This window comes from Prenolepis imparis, unplaced genomic scaffold (genome assembly GCF_030444845.1).
Source record: "Prenolepis imparis isolate NDT839.2.m4 unplaced genomic scaffold, iyPreImpa1.0 SCAF_15, whole genome shotgun sequence".
NCBI classification, from domain to species: domain Eukaryota; kingdom Metazoa; phylum Arthropoda; class Insecta; order Hymenoptera; family Formicidae; genus Prenolepis; species Prenolepis imparis.
This window is the reverse complement of record NW_028141173.1, coordinates 3,325,474-3,349,118: the sequence shown is the minus strand read 5'-3', so window position 1 is coordinate 3,349,118 and position 23,645 is coordinate 3,325,474. Positions and strand designations below refer to the sequence as shown.

Here is a 23,645-nt window from a genome sequence, read left to right as displayed (position 1 = left end):
TTATACAATTTTACATTTAAATTCACTTTAAATAATATTAAAATTAAAATTTGATTACTACTAAATCTATTTTATTATTACTCATTAATATTTTGACAACTCTACATTTTGATTTGAATTATAATTATTTATCTTATCTAATTTATTAATTATCAATCTTTTGATCAGTTTTTGACAACAATATATAAAATACTATATCAAGTATTTCGATTCGTGGACTATCAAATTAATCAACAAGTTCCTCTTCTTTACGAAGAAAGAATAATTTGCGTACCAATTTACTCTCTCCGTGCTAGCCTCTTAATTAGCCCTAATATTAGTTACTCGAGATTTATTATTTCGACCGGAGAAGTCCTTGTTGCTATTAGTCAAATTACGCGGTGATTTCGCGCGGAGAGATTTGTGGAAATGCCAGCCTATGTCGAGTTTGCGGCTTCGCGGTTGCGGCTCGTTTTGTCGCTTAAACACTAAAATATGACTCTCCTGCCAGCGGAATAAGCATTATTCATCACGGCCGGAAGTTTGATGTTTCGGTTCAAAGATGGACGAGCATATAAGTGGCGAAATTCTCGCTGCCCGGTCCATTCCCCTCCTCTCTCTCTCGATCTATCTCTCTTTCTCTCTCCCGACATCGAGATAAATTACTCTCGACTGGAAATACGAGAGGAGAGGCCGCGAACTCTCTTTCCCCGACTCCGGTTTCGGCCGTGAAAGGGAAGAAGAAGAAGGGTCGGAGGGCCGATAAATTCGGACGAAAGCAATTTTCTTCTTGTTAACACACGGACCGCGGGTTCACGAGTGCAGTGAAAAGAAGAACTTCGTTAAAACCCGCGTTCTGTGAACGCTAATACGCGGAGTTAGATTAGTTAACTTAGGGGGTTTTAGCAGGATTACCCTACCCCCTCCACCGATCGAGAGGGTACGATAAGTCACTTCGGAAAGGAGAGAGAGACGGCCATCCGCGATCGTGGCCATCCCCCTGTAATTAGGTTTGTCCTAAAGCGAAACTTTGCCCGCTACGCTTTCAGGGGACGATGGACGTCCCTCCCCCTCCCCCTCAGCAGCTGTTCCAGCCGCAAATTCCGGTCTGGCTCATTCGTTACTCTTAACGCCGGTTAAGGAGTACGCGTCGGAGGCAATCTCCGGTTAATGAGCCTTCAGGCGTGTAAACGAATGTAAGCTCCAACTGTCAACACCAGGGATTATGGCCCGGACTATATAGTATATAGCCGCACTAATTTAACGCTTTTGTCAATGAACGAATACCTGAATACTCGAGACAACTTTAAATATGCCTCGCGGAATTTTTCTCTCTGCCCCTCAAAAAAATATAAAAGGCTCTTACATTCGGTTATGTAAAATATAAAGGGAAAAGATGAGTTTAATGTCCAATTTTAATTTTAATTATTCAAAATGGATTTAAATATAAAATTGTATAAATTTATAAGTTGAATTTTAATTAGATTGTTATGTACAAATTGCCCGTCATTCTTCTAAATTTAAATGTTGAAGAAAAGTTGTAACAAAGTAAATATTAGAAAATGTATTTAGATCAGTTAATAAAAATAATAAAAATTAATAATAAAAATTAATTCGAGATCTCAGGTGTTAGAAATAAATTTTATTTTGACAATTCTCGGTAATCACATTTTCAATGAATAATTTTGAAAGACTCGGAAATTTTTTAATCAAGAAATTATATTTCTACGATGATGAACTCTTACCTGGTAACGTTGATCTGATCGATAATTTCGACGGTACCGAGATGCCGATATCCAGCGAACAGCATGTCGTTGCCCATTAATCCGGAGCCGCGGCCGTCGATGGCGGCATATATAATGCTTTTGTTCGTCACAAGATACATGCCCCAGTCTATGTTAAATTTCTCCGTCACCTGATACGAATCTGGTCCACCGTACCTGGAAAGACGCGAATAGATTGTGAGACATAGATTGTTACAGGCGTTACATTATTGTCGCGGCGTCTTTTTCGTTCACAAATGTTACGCATACACTTATTTGTCCATTTTACAAATTTTATTTTTTTCATATTTGGACGAATTAAAATACAAAAAAAATTACTAGCAATCTTGACCGCTATGTCCAATTTTTTGGATAATTGTCTAATTGTTCGTATTTTCTTAAATAAAAAAAAGAATAATATATGGTGATCTTCTGTATAATACTTATACATATATAATATTTTATATATAATATTTTTGTACATTAATAGATATATTTATAATGAATATTATAAAAATTAATATTATAATATATATTATAAATTAATATAAATTAATATACATATGTTAATATACATATATTATATATATGTATTAAAATCTTATATATAATAGAATAAAAAATTATTCTAAATTTACAATATATTGAAGAACACAAAGCTGCGACATTTGCTTATCGTTTGGAAAAAAAATCGGCCATTCCCTTAGTTAAAGATCCAACCCATCGCAGCAGATTTGGCGAGTGTAGTCAGCTACTTTCATGATTGTTTAGCGCGCAATTCCCTCGACTTTCACGCTCATTATAGCTCTCGACGGTCGTTTGTGGGAAATCTCGGGTGCCACTTGAGGGATTGAAAAGCCTGAGAGGATGAGGAAATGCACAGAGAGAAAGGGAGAGAAAGAGTCGAAAACGATGGCGAGAATTAGGAAATGGAAGTTCGGAGAGGAAGATGGCTTTTCTGATACGGCACCCACCGAACAGTAAATGCGGAAATAGAGACGGATAGTAACAATCCCGTGGATAGTGTGATATAAATGCGAATGTGTGACGGCGATACGAGGCAGTATCGTGAAACATCACGGTGCGAATCGAGGCGAAATGGATTATACGATGACAACCGATGATCCGCTCTATCGGATACGACAAAAGTATAAGGATGTGCTAAAGAAAAAAAAGAAAGGGATTTCGGAACATTTGGTTTTTGTTCGTTGAAAAATACGCGTGTATATACTCGTACTTATTTCTATTATCAATCCGTGTAAATTATTAAAACAAACGTTGTTGGTTTTAAGAAATATTAATTTAAATAATATTTATATGGTGCTTTGTCCGTAAATAGCAATATACATATAATCAAGTAACAACTTCAGGTCGTTATAATAAAAGCGAACTGGATAAAAACAAGAATGTCGGGATTTTAATTGTAGAGAAAAGCGATATATCGAGCAGTGCTTTCCATCGTGCTAATGTTGTTTTATCGGAGACTGATATCGCGAGTTTACCTGTGGAGCTTACATGGAAAACTCATCGAGTGCAGAAATGTGAAAATAAAGTACTGATGTCTTTAAATTACGCATTCAAATCGCTACTATCGCATATATACATTTTAAAATAAAAATAAACAAAAAACTAAAGAGAAGAAAGAAAATTTTTTCTCATGCAATCTAATTTAAGAAATTATTCTTTTAAATTCAGATGTAGAAAGGGCTAAGAAAAGCCAGGCACAGATATTTGGCGTAACAAAATTGTTTTTAAATTCCTCTTTAATTATTTTGACAGAATACATATTTTGATAAATATTATTTTGAAACTAAATAATTAAAGAGAAATTTAAAAACAATTTTGTTGCGCCTAATATCTATGCCTGACTCTTCTTTGCCCTTTTCAAACTTTATTTATATCAGAAGCCTTTTCAATTTATTATTTTAAAATATGTGCCACTAAAATAATATGAGACACTTTAACATACATCGATTGGCTTTTCGTGTCAACGTTTATTTTACTGACATCGTAATTTTAATATTTTTTGAAAAATTACATACTCAAAATAAAACAAAATATTCTTCGTTAACAGAGGAAGAAAAGATATTCATATTTAGAGTGAAGTGACAATTTTTACGACGAACTTGATGATCTATTGATAATTTATTCCAACACCGTACAATGCGAACGACATCGCGATCGATAATCTAGACCTAGACGTAGGAAATTTCATCAGACTAGGGAAACTAGAGAGAGCAGCGAATACATGTGATATGTGAAAAGTCGGCACGATCCAATATATCGCCTCGAACAGGAAGACAGTACAATTACTCGACTATAAAGCGAACGGGGACTCAAACTTCTCTTTACTCGCCATCGTCAAGCAAACGAGACGCGTTCACTCCAATAACTCCTCTCTACACGAGAGTCTAACTTTTAGTTGCGTTGCTTTCACTCTGCATTTTCATAGTCGAAATCTATATCTAATACTGATAGCATGTATATGAATTATCCATTAATTGTCGTGTATATTAAGAAAAATCTATTGAAAATATAAAGGTTTCGCTCTTTTTTTTATAAGAAAATTATTACTAAACACAGGATTTTAAGAAATAATCGTCGAAAATTAAGCAACGATATTCTTAAAGTTCCCATAGAATTTTGTCTTTTAATAAAAAAATAGGATGACAATTAATCGTAAATCGATCCAGACGTTTGACAATTTTTTTTAAATAAATTACAGTCACCTAAAAAATATTACTATAAAATAATATAGAATCTTTTAGGATTTCTGGGGTGTTGAATAATTTTTGTGATTTTGCACATCCATTAAATATTTATTATATTTAATAAATATTAAAATTTTGATTATTATATTTATTTTAGATTCTCTTAAGCAAAGAGGAATTTTTAAACATATTTTTCGTATTACCATCTTTCTTCTATCCGTTAATAATATATAACGCGAAAGCTTGCACTTTAGGAACGGACATCGTGTGGCACACACAACTTCTACTATAAACTCTTTGTACTTTCAAAAGTTCCGGCTCGGCCAGGACCTACAAATTAGGTGTTATTAGAATTTATACCGGAAAGTTATATCGGCCTCTCTAGAGCGAGCTAGATCGTGCTTTGCCAGAGCGATGTCATTCTCGTGCATACACGTGCTTTTTTTAAACGCGAGAGAAACGCGAAAAAGCTCACTCTCAATCTATCGATTTCGAATTATCTTTTTCGACGGGGAAAAAAAAAAACGTACATCACTTCGACGATACTTTTCATTAATATGATTATGGATGAGTATCTGGAGGACACGGAGAGAGGGGATCGGGAATCGATAACGCGTTCCCCCCCGCTTTTATCGAGGAAGCCCGCGCTCAAGTTTTCGTTCGTGAGACTGAATACGAAATGACTCATCGCTTCGTGTGGTTTTACATCCCGTCCAATTCAGGCCACGTAAAGGAGAGCTTCGTTTTCACGTCACAGTGCAGATTGCGTTCCGCTGCTGCACGTTCGTCATCGCCTCTCTCTCTCTCTCCCTCTCTCTCCATTACGCTTATCTCGCGGGTGCATTATGTCAGAACCGATTGATGATGCCCGCGAAGTGCGTTGTCACATTTCTTGTCGCTCTCCGGCGAAAAATATGGATGCTTTTAAGTGAACTCCGAGGGAGAGAGGAAGAGAGAGAGAGAGAGAGAGAGAGAGAGAGAGAGAGAGAGAGAGACGTCGAAAAGCAACGTATAAATGTAAGAACTCGGTTCGTAGTTATATAGAAAGCACTATTGTGGCCCAGCATAACAATTTGTCAGAATACACGTGTCTCTGTATCTATTTTATCGGTCACGAGGTCCAACAATTAAGAGCATCTTCCGCACTTTATATCTTGAAAATTTTAATCCCGAGGATTCATAAAAGAATTCCGTACACAATACACATACACATGTAATCTTAAAATGTTTATCTTAATTTTAGCAGAGATTAAATTTATAATTTGTATAAAATTATATATAATTTCAAAAATTAAATATTATATTTATTAATATTTATAATACATATTATTTTTTATATTATATATAAAATAATATTTTATATATAATATATAAATATAAATATTAATAAATTTAATATTCATAAACCTGAATATTATTTGCAAATATCCTTCGCGTAAATTAAAATATTTCGCACGTTAAATATTTTTATATAATGTTATACCGCTTTTACTGCATAGAAAAGGTATAGAAATTTTAATTCTTCAGAGCAATTACATTACTCTCGCGTTCCTTTATTAAAGAGAGAGAGAGAGAGGGACTTTGTGTGTGTGTTAATTGGAAAAATTAAAAAACTTACACGTAAATCAGCATGGGATACTTGGTGGCACCGCTCAAATCAGCACCGGGTGGTATCAGCAGCCTCACCTGGGCGTTAAAGCCACCAGGAACTGGAACTTTGTATCTCTGGACGATCGGTTGCGATCTCTCGTCTATTATCTCAGTTACCACGTTGTTGTCCTCCCATACGAAGAGCAACGTGGAATTCTGAAAACGAAAAAAGTCGTGCTTGTTCAATAGGGTAGCCTCAAATGGCATCGTAATGCAAGATTTATAAAAATTATTTGAAAAGATCGTACGAGTCAATTGAAATTTGTTTAATGCATATAATAAATTTATATACATAATATATAAAATTTACACATATTTTCTATGTCTTTATACGGACGAATTAACGCGTTTATCTTAATAACGGCACTATCTATCTTCTTAATCGCTCGATTTTACATTCATCTTTCTTCCTCATCTCGGACCATCAATTGCCGACCATTTCCTAATTCTGACGCCGGTATAACCATATAATAGATTATACCGAGGGGCGGAGGGATAAACGCACCGTCAATACATAGGAACTGTGTAAACTGAAGGGAGCGAAGTCAAAGTAAGACCAGAAGAACGTTTAGCGGTTTGCTTTCCCTAAAGTCCTTTGCAACTTTAGTCGACATCTCCCTCCCTTCCCCCCTCTAGGAGATTCGCTGATCGGAATCGATTCGGTTCAAAGGGCGACCACTTTTGTAAGTAGTTGTTCGAAGTTTCTATCTTTTTTTTCTTTTCGACGCGAGAGCGAAAGAAGGTTCGCGGTATACTTCGGGCAAAAAAATTGCATTAGAAGACCGAGCCAAGACTCTGGCGAAGGGCGTCGCCGAAGTTCCTCGGTTTCCGCCGTTTTTGCCGCCGAGAGTTTATCCGCGCGAATTCTATGGCCTCTCTCTCTTTCTCGGTGAAGAGGGAAGGATAGATCAGGGCAAATGTAGCGCGCAATCTGCGCGCTTTTGTGCGTTCAGGGGGGGCACTCGAGAGACGAGAGTGCGTTCACTCGAGATTTTCGAAGGGTGAATCTCCGTCGAACATTTTTGCATCGCGGCGAACTTTTTCTCAAACGCGAATCTCTCCCCGCGCATTTCCACCCTCACCCCCCCAAGTTTCTTCAAGTGAATGACAGGCGATCCGACGCCGAGCATTTCCGGCTTTTGTGTGTAGAGGGGAGAAAGGGGGAGAATCTCGTGCAATATGACGCGGCGATATCGATTTTCGATCGATATCTTTTTTTTTTGTGCCGCCTCGATAGAGGCTGGCTGCAAGTGCTGCTTGCACGCGCGATGTAAATTGATAAATTTTAGAGAAAATCCGAGAAGAGAATGACAAAGCACAGCTCTGCTCTTTAACGCTTATTTTAGCTCTCTGAAAGATATAAAAAAATTGTAAAATAGAAAAAAAATACGTTTATTTCTTCAATTTTTACAAAATTATTCTAAAATTCTACAGTCAAATTTTTTAACTAAACCGATATTTAATTTTTAACTTCTCGAGACATTTAATGAAAAGCTTGTTGAAGAAGAAAACAGAATACAAACATATTTTCTCTTGTATTTTAAATTAAAAAATTATTTAAATATTTTAAAATAAATTTTAGGATATTTTAAAAATAATTTTAAAATATTTTAAAAATAATATTAATTTTATTTTAAAATAATTTTAAAATAAACTTTAAATTAATTTGCCTACTTCTGAATGTCTGGAGAAAGCTTTTTTCTTTCCAATACAGGAAAGGATAGAAATTCAAATAATAATAATAATATGTAACTATTTATCGTCGATCACAGAAATTCAGTCACGATTTAAAGCCGTGATACTTGCATATCGGGAATGACCACGAATCCAGTTATTAATATACAAGAGGTTTAAAAAAATTTGATCTTAAAATTATAATCTCACTATGATTAATAAATTTGTGACCACGCGATGACGAGAGAATCGTTTTAATAAATGGGAAATGATGAAGTAGAACATCGAAAAGTTCAATTGATATCACTTTGAGCCTTTTGTAAATTTCGATAATGTCGATATCATAATATCGACGTAATTGGATCGGCATCCAAAAGTACACCATAAATCATATCAGAGTGCGGCGAAGATGAGAGCAAAGGGATTCCAGAGAGGATTTTGCACGTGTTTGCGAGCTTCGCTGCATGCACGTGCAATATCCACGTGAAACAAATTACTCTATTAGTTTCGGCACAAATTGGATTAAAAATACGCACCGTTATATAATCTTACACCTCACATTTTTATTGAAAATATATTCTGTGCAATGAGATATTTTATGAATTCAGTAACGCGACGAGCGCTTGCTTCCAAAATAAAATTCCAAAATGAAATGAAATAGAATATAATATTTTATTTCATTATTTTATAAAATAAAATAAACATTTATTTATATTAGAACCTTCTACTCTTTAGTTTTGAAATAAAATAGATAAAATCTAATACGATAATAATGTATTCTTTCGTTAAAATATAAAATTGCAAATGCAATAAAAAAATAAATATAAAAAAATATATTTAAAAAATGTTAGTAAAAAGTTTACCATGTTTTATTTTTAAGAAATCGATCAATAAGACTTAAATACTATCGGTCGAGCAATATATAAGATTTAAAAGGCAGTTTTCTCCTGTACAATCCTTCAAACGCATTTATTGATTTTTTTAATAATTAGTCGACGTAACACGAAGTAAAAGAGAGAAATGCAGGAATTTATCCTAGCGCTAATTGAAAACGGTCAAAGTCGAAGCTTCAGCAGATCGATCCGCGCGGTATAAAAGCGCGAATTTCATCGGTCGCTCTTTAACGTAATTGGATTAATGTTCATTGTCGACGGTTTCCCGGGCGAGAAGACCAATTATCAGCATTAAGCGGTCGCGCGAAAATAAGGGATAAAGACGCCCCGGATAGTCAGATTTTCGCTCAAGTTCTCTCTCTTTCTCCGCTTCGTCGATCGCGATAAAGCACGTAGATTCCGTACTCGACATCTTACGTTAGTCGCCCCCGAAGTTCAGTGACTTCCACTTCTCCTTCAAGTTCGCGTCTGTTGCTACGATAATCAGATTACAAGGAAATCGCCCGAAGCATATCGAACGTACCTTATTTATTATTTGGTGAATCGAAGAACAATTCAAAGACGTTTCTAAGCGCAATATAATTTAAGGGTCCAATATAGCTCTCCCTCTCTCTTCTTCATATATAATTTTTCATATATAATTTACATTTAATGAAAAAAATAAATAAAAGGAAAATAAAATTATTTTTCTTTTAATGTAGATTTAAATCTACATATTGTATAGAAGAGAAAATGCTATCCGTATTTTTATTTTCATGGATTTAATTATCGTGAATATTTTCAAGTTTGTTAATTACTAATTCGATGAATCGCGACATTTGACATTTCTAAATGCAATATAATTTAAATTTCATTTTAAAAAATCAAAATAAAAGACAAAATTATTTTTCTTAATGTAGACTCAGACCTATTTACATATTGTAAAAGAAAGAAGGCATTATCCGTATTCTTTTATTTTTGTGGATTCGATCGTCGTGAATATATTAAAGTTTGTTAATTAATTTAATTACTAATTTCGAGTTCTCTTCTTGATACACATGAATAATCTGCCATTATTTTTGTCCGCGCTTCTCATACAATTTGCGGCGATTCGACCTGTCTGTTAGCATATAAATTCGACGAAAGAGAGTTTGATTATCGAAAGTAATGAAACTTTCATTCGATCGCAAACTTTTTCTCTCGAGAATGGCGGGCGAATAAGCAAATGGACGGATAGATTATAGACAGACTGTGGGAAGAGAGGAATAGAGAGAAGAAGAGCTTCCTCTTGAATATATTCAAATCCTCAAGTCATTTTCGATCGATTCATGAGAAAGATAGAGCAATAATACATAGTAGAGATGCGGTTGTTTATCTTCGAGAGAAACGTGAATTTATAATTAATAAATTTTGTTCTAACTATGTGTGTGTGTACTCGATTTAAGTGTACATATGTACATGTCAAATATTTTGCAATTTAAATAAAAAGACTTCTCGTTCTGCTACTTTCAATTTGCTACTGTATGCATAATTATATTATATATAGTTGATGCATATTAAATTCACATTATTACTAATTATTTACCCCAAAAAATCTATATTTGTAAAAGATTGTTTGCAAATACTTCGTACAAAAATATAGTAATAAAAAGTATCTAGAAATTTTTTCACGACACGTGATATCGAAAGAGTCTGTGGAATGGCGGAAAAGAAAACGAAGAACGTAATATTTTATAAGATAACAACTTGCCTTCAAAACATCGCTGTAACACGTGTTTTGCTAATATACTCGCCGCTGAATACGGACTTGTCGGAATTCATACATTCAGAGGCCAGTAATTAGAGTTTGTAATATATGTAGGAATGAGAAATGAACGTGCGTTTGGATTAATACGAGTTAATGAAGTTTTATGTTTATGCATTTGAATAACAGTAGATTTCAATGTCGGGTTATTGTTAATGGATGAATTGAACCTGCTAATCGTAATTTATTAAAATGAAATCGTACTTCATTTATCCACATCACGATGAGTGTTATGAAAATAAATGGAGAATCGATTAAATAATGCAAATAAAGTCACGTGTAACGCGAAATCGCTAGGATTATTTCGCGAGAAACTGTATGTGTAATAAATTATTTAATGTTGCAACACGCATATTGCTCCGATTATGCGCACATGTGAATAAATTTTACTTAATTCTCTGTATTTCTTTTTTTATTTTTTTTTTCTCCTCGATATTTGTTGATGCTTTCATGAATATTTCTTCATTCGCGTTGAATTGTAATTAATAAGAAGGTTGATGTCGAAAAGGTCGCTGTAGAAACGATACAAAGCATTCTAAGTGGATAGAAAATGAAATTGCTACAACAATGCTTTGTCTCATATGAACATTTATTGATCTAATTATAAGATAACAACGATATGTATTTTTATATCTGGATATCACATCAAAAAAATTTTATTTGTTAACATTCTTTAATATTTATACAGATATTTAACGAGTTAAATATCTGTATATAATTATAATTTTGATAAAGTAAAATTTATATTTAGAGATTGAAGTAAACAATGCGCGACTTTATTAATTGTGTAAACTTTTTAATGTCAGAAAATCTTTTTTTTATAGAATCAGTTTCACGGAAGGCGTAATTAATAAATTACGAATTTTATTTCACCTCATACATTGTGTTCATTGTATAACTTATGAAATTTATACGCACCGTTTCCGAATCGCGCGATGTCTGTTATCGTTTTGCTGATTGCACCAAATTTCTCTCTACAATATTTTATTTACATAATTAGAAATTGTTTCAAAAAAATGTGAAGCAAGTAAAAAAAAAAAAACAAGCACGTGGTCAGCTGAAAATTTTGACAACTCTCGCAACACTCTCTTCAGAATACAAAAATATTGATAATACAATTAATAATAATTAATAATAATTTGACTCTCTATATGACTCTCTATATGCATTTAAAAAATGATTTTATATTCAATCGTCATGCAATTTATAATTTCACAATCAAACGCGCATAACAACGAGTGTCATATAATACGTTTGCGTTCGAAAAATAAATGGCCTTTTAGGTTCTGGGCTTATAATATCCTCTCCTTCCTACATATATTGTATATATACATACGTGCGGAAACAAATTCGAAAACAATACGAGGGAAATATTTATATCGAGCAGAGAGCGCTCTTGCAGTTTAATGTATCGTTATTACGCCCCGGTGCAAACCATTGTGCAAACTGCACAACTATGCGCATTGTCGTGCTTTTTTTTACGAAGCCGGTAACAGCGTCGCGATAATCTGTCTCGGCGTGATTCCGATCCGATTAGGCCGAGAGCGAATCGTATCGCGAGCGCAATGTGTTTCGCGAGCGGAATTTCGAGAACGAGCTTTGTATATACATGCAAAAGAGAGAGAGGGAGAGAGAGGAAGAGAGAATGCGATGTGCAAGCCGCTCGTATATTACTCGCAGTGCAGTGCCGGGGACTAAACCGTACATAGTACGTGGGTATTCTATTGCTGTAACAGAATTTATTCGATTCCGCGGTCTGATAGGCGAGGTACCCGGACCCCGTTGTACCTCTCGCCAGCAGAATTACACGACTGTCATCCATACGTCTATATCACATGCAAATACGCGCGAGGGCACGCGATCGCGAAAAGATCATTATGCTCGCGGTTTCCCCGGGTATAATGTAACAATTTGCGCGACCGCGTTGGAGGACGAAAGGAATTTCGCCTAGAATGCACACATGAGAACGTTCTATCTCTCTCTCTTACTCTATATTTGGATAGGATCAAATTTGTATAAACTTGGACAACGTAATGATTAATGAAACGTATCAAACTGCGCTGCAATAATATTGAATTCGAAGCTGAAATTAACGGAGCAAAATGGGAATATATCTATTTGTTCTCTCTTGGCTAGTGAAATTACGGATTTAATCTAACGTATTATTACGTGTTTATTATTATCTTGAATTGAATATTAATTATTTTCAAGATTTGAATTATATATGCATATTCTAAATACTTTTCGTGCGCACTATTTACCTTTAAATTTTTTAATAAAAATAATTATATATAATATTCATTATTATATAAAAATATCGAAATACAAATTTTGACATTTGTATCTTTTTCACCAAACGTGTCATCATTTGTTTTTTAATCAACATCATCATTATCAAAATTAAACGATTGATAAGTTTTAGTCTTGCAAATAAAATTTTTCAAGCTTTAAGATCTTAGATGCTGCGCAAAGTGCCATAGAAATATATAGATGGAACATACCTTATTGTAGATGCTTATGTCGGGTACTCCAGGTCCAGCACAAGTGAGCACGTAATGCGAATTGTCAGTGGAGAATGTAGCGCTGTTGTATAAACAGCGACTGCCGTCCTTCTCCCTGACAATGTTACAAGTTAAACACACCGACTTGCGGTCCATATCTAAGAGCGACACTCTATATAAATGCTGGACCGCTGAGTCGTGTTTCGAAGTTGCCAAGTAATATCTGCAAAACAGAAAAAAAATATTTTTTTATATTAAGTAATTATATTCAATGTCTGTAAATTTGACAGATCTATTCTCTTGACTTTTTCGCGAATAATCGTGCAACTAAACTGAATTTTTAAAACATTATCTATTTTTGTTTTATTTTATATATATACGTGTCCCATTTTAAATAACATGGGACATTCTTTATATATATTATATAAAACTGACTATTTTTATACGAAATAATCTGACAGAGACACCATCGTTTTACACAGCATACATGTGTGTATGTGCGAGTGAGAAAAATGATCGCGCGCATTAGAATAACAAGGCCGCTAAGAAATTAGTTCGGTATCTGCATTGTGGAACATGGAGAACACCTGTTGCGACTCTCTAAGATACCGGGGGGACGGAGGGAGGCAATAAATGGGCTGGGGCGAAGACAAATTGTCCACCAAGCTCGATGCCGCCTCACTAAGACGATATCCCGAGCGAGAGTATATATTTAGCCGACTATTATTATCCCTCGCATCTCTCTCTACCGCTAATTCCTCTCTCCGTCGCGTCAGTCTCCCAAGTGACAATGATATTTCACGAAACGGCGACCCCATTAATACGTAAGAACGCTGCTAGACAGAGCAATTTCCATATGGACCGCGCGCTGGGTCCATCAGGATGATGCCAATTTATCGAGTCGTTCCAGTTCGGAGCTATCAAGTCGGTCACCGTCGACAGAATGCTACCATTAGATACAATCAGCTGATGGTGTAAATTGCGACTATTGACTGACCGCTGCTTGCCGGTAACTGCTTGTACCCCTCTGATGCGATTACGCATTAATCAGATCTATTGTTCTCCCCTTCGATTCTCAACGCTTTATGCTACATAAAATATAACCGCCTTTTTCTTTCGCTATTCAAAGATATAATATATAATATATATTTAAATTATATATTAAATTATATAAATTATATATATATTAAAAATTAAAATTAAATAAAAATAAGTATATATGCATATACATATTTGTTTTATAGATTAAATACGTTGCATATGAGGGATGATGAAATAATATATTTCCACGTCCACAGGACGTCATGTTTGCGACTTTTCGCTCATTTTACAGCGTATGAAAACGCGTATATTCTGTATGAGATAATTATATATTTAACGAGATAAGGACTCCACAAAGTTTCGAAAACCCAAGGACCAAGGGTGTGTTTCATGAATCCTCTATTGCCCCGCGGAAACCCGAGCGAGCGCGTTAAGTCGCCGGAGCAGTTTCCGCCAGGCTGGCAAGATAGATGACTCGGGGTTATTTAGAATGGATTAATTCGAGCATCCTGTTAATTTAGCCTATCGCATCAATCTTGAAAACGACCCCAGGCCGCGCGTTGCCGTCATTCACGCTCGTGTATCCGCGAATCGCAACTTCCGCTGCTTCGGTTTCTCGCGCCTCTCCACGAAAATGAAGATCGATCGATTTCAAGCAAGTCGAGAGGGAAGAAGGGGGAGGGGTCGTTTCCGGGACCCATGGGAAACCGTCCGACACAGCTGATACTTCATTGTCATAATCGGGGATGACAGTATTACAGGATTACAGTATTACAGGGCGGGGTATTAAATTCTGCGGTTAGATATGTACACGCCTCAGTCAAAGATATGCCGCTTTGCCTCTTTACGGCAAATTAGGGGATTATTCGTAATCGCGTCAAAGGAACTCCGGAAGCAATTTGCGAAAAGCGGATACCCCTCGATTTCGTACGGGATTATATATAGGCATAAGTGGGGCAACGTTATAATTTTCGCATAATTTAGAATTATTCACGGAGCAAACGATTATATAGCGATTTGAGATTTTAGACTTCAGAATTCTTTTTTTACATTTGGTAAATTATGAGAAACGGCGATCTTTTACATTTTGATGGTTACAATTGACGGTCGCGTAACTTCACATTTCAGAAAATCCTTCCCAAGTGGATAAAGAAGTACATAAAATAAAATGAAGAATTTCCCGGTGATTTAATTGAGCGGAATTGGTTCGTCTTGCCTGGTCGATTCGGATAACCGATAGAGCAATTTTTCTTCTCCTCGTGGTCTCTTTCTCTCTCGCTCCTCTTCTTTTCTCCACCCTCATCCGGGGCGCATTACTAGAATTGATCCCGGTACATTAGTTACGGGAAGTAATATATATCTACTGTTGTGCCATTTAACTACAGACACGCAGCTTCGAAGCTCCGAAGGCTCGGCTCCTTTTGAGCACCGGCTCAGCAGTGTTTCCTAATGAAATTAGTCAACAAATCCATCGCTCGCGGGGGAATTGCTGACTGATAAGTATAAACTCGAGTGTGTGCCAATTTTATCTCGTCCATGAAGTATTAAGTACGGCGTCGCGAGGCGTCGTTTCTATTCGCGCCGACGACTTTGGCAGTTGCCGATTTGCGAAGTTTCCCCCGAAGTTACAGTTAACTTGCAGTTAACTGCGATATTAAAAGCTAATACCCGAAAGCTGCAGAGGAGCTCTGGAAATCTGGGGCTAAACCCCCGGAATTACGTTGCATACGTACCCCCCCCCCCCCCCTGAATATGATATCGACAGATTAAATGTATTTTATACAACTTTTACGATAGCTGCATTTTAATGTGTTGCAGTTTGACTTTCCAATAATAAACTAAATCCTCGATTTAGCCAGCTCACGAAATCGAGTAAAATAATGCAAATAAATGGTCGATCGTTATTGGCTTTTTTTACTTGAAAACGCGTTGAAGACAAAAATAAATTAAATAAATAAGAAATGCACATCTGAAAATTATTACCGTAAATTTTATATCGGACTATGTTTCGTCCATTTTTCGTTCTCTATTTTACAAAGTCTGTCCAAATTATCTGTAGATAATTCCGCGATACCAAAAAAATTATATTGTCGAAATAAGAGGATTGTATTTGCCTGAGTGTTGTAAAATAATGTACATTTTCGTCAATGTAAAAATAAATCCTATTTTATCTATATTTTTATAAATTAGGAATATCTGATATTATATTTTAAAAGATTTTTCTCTTCAGATAAAAGGATCCTTTTCGCGTCTATTTTGTAACAGGATATTCCATTGATATGAATTAATCAATCTAGTTTTGAATAATATAGATTATAGATAATTCTATTAAAAGCGTGTAATTGATATTAGGGCAATAATATATTGATAAACAAAATCCTTTAATAATTTGAATTATTAAGAATATTCCTAATAATGATCCAAAATTTCATCAATAAGAGATATTAATTGATGTAAATAATAATTTTAAAAGAAAATTATTAATTAAATGAATTGAATTTTTATTTATATTTATATAAAGTTTAATTATATTTATATAAAGATCTTTAATTGTAAAATTGTTCAAAGGGTATTCATATAAAATATTTTATTTAATTTTGAAATTGTTTTAGTTCCATCAAAGTTGAATTTGTAAATTGAATAAAAATTAAATGTGTATTAGGTGAATAAAAATAAGTGAGAAATTCTTAAAATGAGAACACAATTTTTTCAATGTTTCAATTAAATAATCCGATCTGTCTACTCGTCGATGAATTTTACATAAGTTTCTTTCTTAAGAGGATTCTTTCTTAAGAGGATTCTTTTGAAGCGCCTGTTTTAGAACAGAGTATTCTAAAAATAAGTGAGAAAAATTCTTAAAACGCGCGCGAGAATACAAATTTTTTTTTTTTTTAGAAAAGACTAAATTTCTGTCATCTTTTTTTATATTGAATAGAAAACGTTCGATCCTTTTGGAAATCCGTTTATCGATAATGAACTTATTGTTTCATCGCCAGACACTTCTAAGCGCGATATTACACGTTGCAACGACGCTCATCTCTATGTATGCATGTATATGTATATTTCGTAATGCAGCGATTCGCGAGCGCGCACCTCGTATAATTTCGCCTCGTAACTTCTTTTGCATAAGGGCGGTGAGACGCGCGAGGCGACATTTTACACGGTAATTTTCACGGCAGGCGCACGCGTGCACGCACGCACATTCTAAGCACCGTCCCAAGTTATCTGTCTTACGAAACGCGATGAAAGTTTCAACAACATGGGGCAATTTAAAGTTGGCCTATCGCGACAAGCTGCGCTCTTCGCAAGGAACCCTTCTCTTCCCCTAAGCAAACTCAAAGTATATCTACTTCAGGTTGTTTGCTCATTTGTGACGCTAACTTCTTCAGCACGCTGTTATTGTTCATATTACGCGCCGCTGATCAATGATATATTAAATCACGTGGTACACGCATTTGCGATAAATTCTCTCGCGTAGTAATAAAGGAAGATAAAATAAAATATAAATTCAGATAAGGAAATAAGGGCTGATAAGAGGCAGACGCAATAAATTTTTTAAAAATCTTTAGTGTTTTGATCCTTTCTTTAAACTTTAAATCATCTTCAGATCGGCGATTAATAAAAAAATTAAGATGTCTTAATTCCCGTCTTACGTCTTTGAAAAAAATTACAAAAATTACAACCGCGTCTCTCTGACATTTCTTTATTGAATATTTTTATGTTCGCACAGCCTACGTTAATGTAAAAGAAAAAAAAAAGAAATCTAAGATTTTACAATCGCTTTTAATTTCGACGGAAATATAATTGAAAAAATTGAGAGTTTTACGAGTGTAAAATTCAGTTAAAACGATGTAAAATGATGATTCGCGCTTTCTTTCATTACGTTTTATAGTCGAAGTGTCGCGACAAGCTTTAACTTGATCGTCCCCTGTCAGCTGTTATTACAATGTTACAGCGTGATAACCGCTATTCTTATGCTTCGATCTCTCGAGTTTCATTATACAGGTTTAATTACGTATGAACGACAGAATTTCCAGACCGAATAAAAAAGCGCCAAGAGCGAACGAGATTACGGAGCTACGAGACGAGGATTATGAAAATTTAGCACAAGCGCTCGTATGAGAGCAAGTCTCATATACTCCGGACAGTCTGCAAAGTGTTGCTGGACTCGAGTCAAAATTAATGCTCGTGAAAGATTAGAAAATCCGGCGACTTTGAGGCCCCAATTAACCATCCTTTAATCGCGAATGCCATATATTCAAAAAAACCTAGGCATATGAATATGTAAAATATATATTAATAAAATAAAAAATAAATTGAAGTTTAATGCTGATGCTTATTTTAATCGTAGTCGGAGTAACCGAAATTAAAATACTTTATTGTAAAAGTACAAATAAAATAAAGTTTTACTTAATGTGTTACATTTTAGACACAATTATAAAATTAGACAGTTAGATCGCTTTATTAAAAGCACGTCGGGAGCTCGCGCGTGTTAAAGTTTCCGTATAACGTAATGCGCGCCGGAAATTTCCGCGCAGCTCCCTTTTGGGAGCTCACTTTTCTAATTCACCAACATTGAATATTTAAACAAAATGCTGCAGGTACAGAACATTCGGAGCCCCAAAAGACTTAAGGCTAAATTATCTGACGTCGCAATGATCGATGCGATTCATTTCGCAAGTTTCTCTCCCTCTATACGTTACGAGTTTACTTTAAATTATCCTCCATTAATTTTTAAGATTGAACCCCCTCTCCCTCATCTTCCCCGAGACTTTAACGAAAGGCGTTGCGGCCAATTCTCGTGCCGCGGTTATTGTCAGAACGATCTATGTTATATAAACGAATAACGGGCAGAAATTCTTCCGATGAAGTAGCGAGTATCGTTATTGCTTTCAATGGTAGAGAAGAGATCGGCCAAGAGGGAAAGAAAGCTCGATTATTTTCCCTTTCCTCCTTCTCTTCCTCTGTCCGCGCGTTCCACCACAAACTGATGGACGTTTCGTGGATTCTTTCGCGAAAACCCGTTATCCAACAGCAAGTGGTCCCACGTGTAACGATCGCTCGTTTAACGTTATATACAGCTGCAAGTGAACGCCCCGGAAACGCCGCGGAAAATATAACGGGAAAGAGGGGAAGAAGGAAGGGAGCTTTCTCGGGGAAAAGCACGATATAATATTTGTTCGACAGTCTCGTCGGCGAGAATACGTACGACCGTAGCCGTCTTTTGTGTGCTCCGTCGCGTTTGTGATTTGTTGCACCGTCGTCGGTTATTCGCTCGAGCGACATTTCGTCGATAATACCGCAAATTGGCTAAGAAACGTTTTTTTCATAATCGAATATATCGTCGTCGTTTGCGAGACGAGAAAGAGCGCCCCATGTTGAAAAATTCCATTGATTTTCGGTTGAATTTCATTATCCGATCATTTATATTCTCGTTCGTTCGGTGTGTCATTAACAAAATTTTCATGACACGTTATTTTTTCAATCTTGTCAATTTTTGACAATGAATACATCCTTGAAACCTCAAACTACACATCTCTGTTTAAATAAAACTTGATATTTTTTTATGAAAATGTTTAGACCTTATATCGCAAAATAATGTACAGGGTGTTTACACAAATCTTGTAAAAAAATTCTCTAGAATTCTTTAATCTTTCAGGTATTTTCATTTAAAATTCTAGGTAAAATAAGAAAATTTGTCGTTGCAGCTTTTAAAATATAAAATACAAATACAAAAAAATCATTTATTATAAACGTATATAATGAGTATTAATTTATTTAAATATTATTAAAAAATTGAATAATTTTCTATAAAACTTACATAAAATCTTGATATTAAAAGAAATCATCAATAAAATCACATGAAATTTTAATAAAAACTTAAATATTGCAAAGATATATTAGACATATATATCTTTTCTTAAATGCCAAATAAAAGTAAAAATTATTTTTTCCTTTTTTCATTTTTTTTAATCTTATCAATTTTTTGACAATGAATTTTGACATCTTGATATCCTTGAAACCTCAAATCCTACACATCTCTATTAAAATAAAACTCTCTTGGAATGAAAGGAAGAATAAAGTCTCGTTATCTTTTTGCTTCCCGAAGTTAAATTCTTTAAGAAGCTCTAGTCTTAAGTTAAATTCTTTAAGAAGCTCTAGTCTTAAGTCGCTTAGGAACTTTTAAACTTTCGCCACTGATATTTTTTATCGAAGGAAAATTTTTCGACCTTATATCTCGTACGCAAAAAATTATGTAAGATCCTATTATAAGAAACAGAAATTAGTTTATAATTGAAAATTCAGAAAATTAGAACCATCGCTTTCGTTTTACCTTCACAGGTATTTTCGCGATCCTTAAGAGTACAGATGATAGACCATATGCTCATATAGTTTACTCAAGATAGGCCTCCATTCCTTAATTGGTTTGCTCAATGGATCGAAAAGTTAATCATATTCTATCGATTTTCGTTTAACTTAACTTTAGCAGTTGAACGGCATTAAGATGTGACACAATTCCTTCGGGATGATAACACCAAAAACTTTTCGGAGGGAAGACAGGCTCTCGCTCTGCGATTAGCATTCGAGGATTAAAGTCGAAATATTCTTCTCCCGCGGATGGAATCGTGAGAAGGCGTCCATCCGTCGAGAGAGAAACAATGCACCGAACTTCTGAGCGGTTTATATTTCCAAATCTTAAACAACGCAAGAGAGAGAAAGAGAGATAGCCGGACGAGAGCGGCCACGTCTTTGAATAGTGAGGGTATTAAAAACTTTTATAAAAGTTGAAATTGAAATAGCGAGAGTGAAAGCCCCTCGATCTCTGTCTCTGTCTGTTCATGGAAACACGAGAATATCATCTTGTATATGAGCTTTCCCCGCCCAATCTTACTGGTATTAGGATTCTAGCTGCGGCGGAATAAATTGAATATACTGACGAATGCAAAAATATCCCGCAGCGCTTGTTTCTCCGAATACGCTTCTGTCGATATATATATATGTATATATATATATTATATATATCGCGGGGGCAATTTCGTGAAATGGATGTTAAGTATGCTTATTCCACAGTTAAATTAAAATAAAACGTACATGTTTCATCGATATGCAACAAATTAAAACGAAAATATATATAAGCGCCAAATATATTGAATAATCTAAAAAAAATATATATATATATATATATTAAATAATAAATATCTAAATTTTCTGATTTTAATCGCGTATTTTTTTACGCGCTTTAAATGATGAAAAAATAAAAAAGTTAATCAATTATATGGATAATTAAAAATGGCCCTGTATAGCTTCTGCGGAATATTTAACTATTTATTTGTACTATATATTATTGAACAAGAGACAATTGTGATAATTTTGGTCAAAGATTCGAAGATGTTAAGAGGAGAACAGAAAGATTCGTTTGTAGGGAAAGTCGGGGACCCCAAAATCACACATAGTGCATTCTTCACCCCCTCGAAATTCAGGGTTAACAAGTGGGCGCGACGTGACGACTGGAATAATAAGGGCGGTTAATAGAACGGGCGTAACCGCGCCCTGTGTTTATCTCCGAGCTGCAGCGACGTTTCCATTTCGGGGAGTTTTCGGGAAACAGCTCACGAACCAACGTTTCCCCGATGCGCACGAGAGAGGTAGATCTTGCGGAGTAGCGGCGGCCGTTCAGAGCTCCGAAGGCTCTGGTGCGAGCTAATTTGGGCGCGGTTTCCTCCTCCGTTTCGGGGGAAACAACGCAAAGGGAGCAGAGATCTTTGTGGAGGGTGTTTAACGCGCTTAATATCTCACGATAGGTGTCTCTCGCCCAGACGTTTCCGACGCTGCCGCAGCGATTAACGCGTGTGTCACTACAATTACTTAAACCGTCCGAATCCGCGTGTGTGATGATCTTCCCCGAAACTGCATTTCACAGTCTGCGGTTGAATTTCGTTGTACGAGCGAATTAAGCTCACGCGAATTTAGGATTTACGCTCGAAGCAAGTTGTATAGGATGATCTGACAACGAAGTGAAAAATGTTATATGAATGTAGGTCCTATTTTAAGTTTGTATTCGAGCACTTGTCTTAACTCGTGCACTAGAATGTTATTTTCCAATAATAATTGTTCATTTATACATAGAGTATGTTTTGTTTTGTTTTAATTGTAACTAGATATTAAAATCTTCCATTTATTACCGCATTAATGAAACTTGATAAAATAAACTAATTAAATTAAAACTTAATAAAAATTGATCTCTTGTAGTTTTATAACTAATTGAAATAAAATTTATGTTCAAATAATATTTTTTATTTAAAATGACTTCCCCAACAAAACTGTCTTAATTTTTTTACACGTTGTAGATCATCCTGTATAAAGTTTTGCGTATTATAATTATATAATTTTAACTTCTGTCAATGCATAATTTTTCATTTTTTCATCAATGTGTATGGATACCCGGGTATCAACTGCATATTTTCTACACATTACACTGCGACAATTTTATATAGCAGCTGTTGGGCATCGAACATTCTTTCGTTATATTTTAGGAAGTTTCTGAATATCCTTTTTTTCGAGCGGAAAAGTTTTGACATATTTTTAACAATTAAAGTTGCAAAATCAGGTATAAAAAGGGTTAATAAGAGCCAGGCGCAGATATATATATTAGGCGCAACAAACTTGTTTTTAAATTCTCCTTTAATTATTTTTCTAGGTCAACTTGCTGAAGACGGTCCAAGGAAAAGCGAGACGTTCAAAATAATTAGAGGAGAATTTCAAAACAAATTGGTTGCCCCTGACTCTTATCAGCCCTTTCCATACCTAATTTTGCATTTATATATCACAGCCTTATAAATTTCTAATTAGATTTAAGTTGCTTGGGGTACCCAGTTCATCGACAAAAGGGTTAAATCTGATCTCTGTCTCTCCAGACAACCGACAGCTACATTATAAGGACAGAGACAGAGATTTTACTTTCATGAAATTTAGATGCCTAATGGATTCGAATGGTTGCGGGGGATGATATTGATTGCTCGAGTTACTAATACAACGATATGAGGACGGGCTATAGGAGTATATATCGACAAATTCCAGCGCACGCGAATGTGTGATCCGTATTGCGGATTCCGCGCATTGATTACGCGTTACGCCGTTCGCAAGCCGCAAACGCAACGCGCCACTGAATAACTCCTGAACTCTCTCTCTCCCCCTCGTCGCGTCTTCCCTGTGTTTACACCGTCCTGATGATTAATTCATGCGCGTTATCCGAATGCGGTCCGCGTTTCGTTGATGCCCTTGCTTTCTTGCGCGCTCGCGCATAGCACGAACGACGTGTAACGAAATGACTTCGTTAAATTCATCGAGCACGTGCGCGTAATGGCGGAAACTGGGAGCGAGAGAGCGTATCTCTTATCGTTAATCAGGACCACCGCCCCCGTTTGCATCGGATGTTGTTTCAAAATTCTTTGTACCGTAATTTTATAATGCGAACGCGCGTACAATTAATTTGATAAATTTCTCTTTTGAGATAATTATTTATCTTTTTGTATACAATTTATAAAATAAATTACTTTTTTTAGTTTTAATATAAGAGAGAAATGACAGAAAAAAATTTAATCGTTTCAACAAGAGATATCAAAGACTTTTTATATATTGCTGTCTCTTAT

At 35.3% G+C, this 23,645-nt stretch overlaps 1 protein-coding gene across 7 annotated transcripts in view; it reads right to left on the bottom strand.

The window, feature by feature from the left end:
• The window catches only part of LOC145946157 (venom dipeptidyl peptidase 4), a 366,319-nt gene that overhangs the window by 11,532 nt on the left and 331,142 nt on the right, over positions 1-23,645 (bottom strand). For all 7 annotated transcript variants that reach the window (XM_083055639.1, XM_083055641.1, XM_083055640.1 and 4 more), the window contains 3 exons: positions 12,955-13,177; positions 6,072-6,259; positions 1,725-1,919 (listed from right to left, as the gene is read on the bottom strand). In XM_083055639.1, coding sequence (XP_082911765.1) covers positions 1,725-1,919; positions 6,072-6,259; positions 12,955-13,177 — 606 coding nt within the window. The remainder of the gene's footprint in view (positions 1-1,724; positions 1,920-6,071; positions 6,260-12,954; positions 13,178-23,645) is intronic.